General features: G+C 30.0%; 1 protein-coding gene across 1 annotated transcript in view; it reads right to left on the reverse strand.

Annotated features, from left to right (window-relative positions):
* The window catches only part of LOC137839168 (uncharacterized threonine-rich GPI-anchored glycoprotein PJ4664.02-like), a 30175-nt gene extending 28731 nt beyond the window's left edge, over positions 1-1444 (reverse strand). The window contains exon 1 of the mRNA XM_068648294.1: positions 1436-1444. Coding sequence (XP_068504395.1) covers positions 1436-1444 — 9 coding nt within the window. The remainder of the gene's footprint in view (positions 1-1435) is intronic.
* Positions 1445-2915: the final 1471 nt, after the last annotated feature.

Raw genomic sequence — 2915 nt, forward strand, 5'->3', positions numbered from 1 at the left:
GACGGTACAGTGTAGTTAATAGAAAGGATAAAGGCAAATAGAATTAAGTAAGAGTTTATTTTGAAGAGTTAAAGGTATATAAATAGCAAAATGAAAAGAGAATGTATGGCGACCATTTAGTTCTCTCTCATTTGTTATCCTCCCTCCTTTCTCCATTTTCTCCCTTTCCACACTGAATTACTTTTTCATTTTTAGGGTTTTAGTGATTTCATCTTAGAAATAGCAAAGGCATAAAACTAATTTGGAGTTGAAAAACTTTTGTAAGATCCTTCTTCTTTATCCTCGACACATGTATGTTGATATCTATGGATAAATATAAATTTCAGGTGACTTTGAACTTCAATTATAAATCTAAAGTTTTGTATGATTGAGAAATTCTGATTTGAATTACTATTTCTTAACACTTTTATTTTATAACAATCCTATTATACATGTATATCACTAAAAAGTACAACTTAAAAAGTTCAATATTTTAAAGTACGATCATTTTAATTTTAATGTTAATAGATCTTTTAAGCTCTATCTCCTTTCATAGCACATTTTGTCTTTAATAGTATGTAGGGATTGAAGAGTGGATGTGTGGAATTTGAGGGAGTAGATGTGTGATGATTTAAGAAGAAAATGTGAAAAAAAAATGAGTGCATTTAGATTGGAATAAGTTAGAGTAGATATGTAAGGAGTGTTTATTGAAGTTTGTGAGTGAGACGATGGTTGTGAGAAAATTTGATTTTTTTGTAAAGATATAAAATATAAGTTTATAAATTTATCATTATCTTTAAAAATATTTGAATAATGAAATAAAAGTATTTATATATAGATTAGAGTTAATTAAAATTTTATAAATTATTTCCAGTCCCGTTGACTAATTATTTTTTTAAAAAATACGAGTTTCTTCTCATTATTGGAACATTTTTTTTTCATAAAAATAAGTTTGTGAGTAATTTAATGAATGTAATTGAAATTTTAATTTTTTTTAATTAATAAATATTAAAATTAAAAATTAATTCTTATATTTAAAAAATTAATTTATTTATTTGTATATTTTTTAAAATTATTAATAATAATACATATTTTTTTATATAAGTAACTATATTTATTTTATTATATTATAGTTTTATTAGATATTTGATACAAATTAAATTAAATTAAAATAATCTTATTATTTAATAAAAAAAATTAATTGTTATTTTTAATTTATATTTATTATCATTATTTTAAAAAATTATTTTAATTAATAATATTATTATTTTAATATTTTAATATTTATAATATTAATAATTTTTATTATTATAAATGTATAATATATTTATATTTATATTTATATTATTATTATTTATTTTATTATTATATTATATAATTATATTATATTAAAAAATTTAAAAATTTATATACATATAATATTGTCTCGACCAGTCTCGGTCATCCAGTGACTGACCTCAGACATCGCACACCGGTACCTGATGGTAAAGGTCGGCCACGTGAGGTAGGCCTCTGGTACGCCTATCAAAGTGATGGTCAGTCTTCGGACATCGGTACAACAAACCTCGATTTTGAAGATCGACATCGAACTACGCCAACGGAGGGAGAGATCGGACATCGGCGGTCTGAACGTTGTATTGGGCCACATAAGGCGAGCCCTAGAATTATACGAAGTTATCAATTAAAAGCATCAGATACGAGGAAAGCCTAAGTCACGAGGGATCCATGCAAGGGGTGTGTATAGCGCGCATTAAGGCGCGACACAAGGGAATAACTCCTGGAAGCACTAAGGCCCATTAAGGTTAGGGTTTCAAAAGGAAGTTGCATGCATGGCACGTACCCTCACATTTGAAGTTCTTCCTTCTAGTCTTCTCAAAATTAAAAGAAGACATAAAATAAAGAGAGGATCAAGCCTAACGCCAAAGAAGTCTACAAGCTTTCAAGAATGGGCTTCAATTAAATATCTCTCTTTATAGTTTCTTTTAATTTGTAAATAATATAGAATAGTGTTTAGAAAGGTGCTTAGAGGGAAACATTAGACACCTCTTTTGTAAAAGCATCTTTAGGCTTTAGTTTAGAAAATTATAGGAAGCTTGGGGGGTGTGAGCTTAGTAAAAGGGTGTAGGCGTAATAGGGAGGTGTCAAACTAAGAAAGGAAGTCACACCTTCCTCATGCTCTAAGTTGGCGCCACTTTTATGTCATTTAGGGGGTAATTTGAGTTTAATTAGCTTTTCATTTCAGCACCTCTTAGGCTATAAATAAAGGTGCTTGCCTTTGTAAAAATCAGATTGGAAATTAGTAATAGAGAAACTCTACTCAATTTGAGAGAGAATTTGAGAACTTGTCTTCTCCTTCACCTTGTCTTATCTTGAGTGCAATTGGTTCTCTCAAGTGGCGGCACTAGCTCACTCATCTTGGAGCTTTCACCATCCAAGTGGCGTGAATCACCAAACCAAGTCTTCCATCTCCGTAAGTTCTTCTTTCTTTCATCTTCGTGTTCATATGAAATTCCTAAAACATGTTTAGCTTCCTTTTGTTCGGCAATTCAGTTTATTTTCTGCTTTGCTTCGGTTCTTTGTTTCCTTAGCCGCTTCTATTTGTTTCTTCTTCAATTCTAGTTGATTTGTTCGGTGCATTTCTGTTCTTAAGCTTGTTAATCAGTGCTTTTTCCTTTTAACACATTTTAATCGGTTCAATTGACAATAGATGGATCATCCATGTGAGTTTGGTGTTTGGTGCAAGTTTTGGTGAGTTCTTGAAACATAGAACATTGATCCAATTCTATTAAAAGTGCCTAAGCTATCTCCAACTCAAGTTGATTCCATAGAATGTCAAAGAATCATTCATATCAGATTATGTAAATAGCGGCACAAGGATGCTCCCCAAGGAACCCTAGACAAGGTTAACAACACAAAGGTAAACCCTAGTTTCAACC

The sequence above is a fragment of the Phaseolus vulgaris genome, chromosome 3 (assembly GCF_000499845.2).
Source record: "Phaseolus vulgaris cultivar G19833 chromosome 3, P. vulgaris v2.0, whole genome shotgun sequence".
Lineage (NCBI taxonomy): Eukaryota > Viridiplantae > Streptophyta > Magnoliopsida > Fabales > Fabaceae > Phaseolus > Phaseolus vulgaris.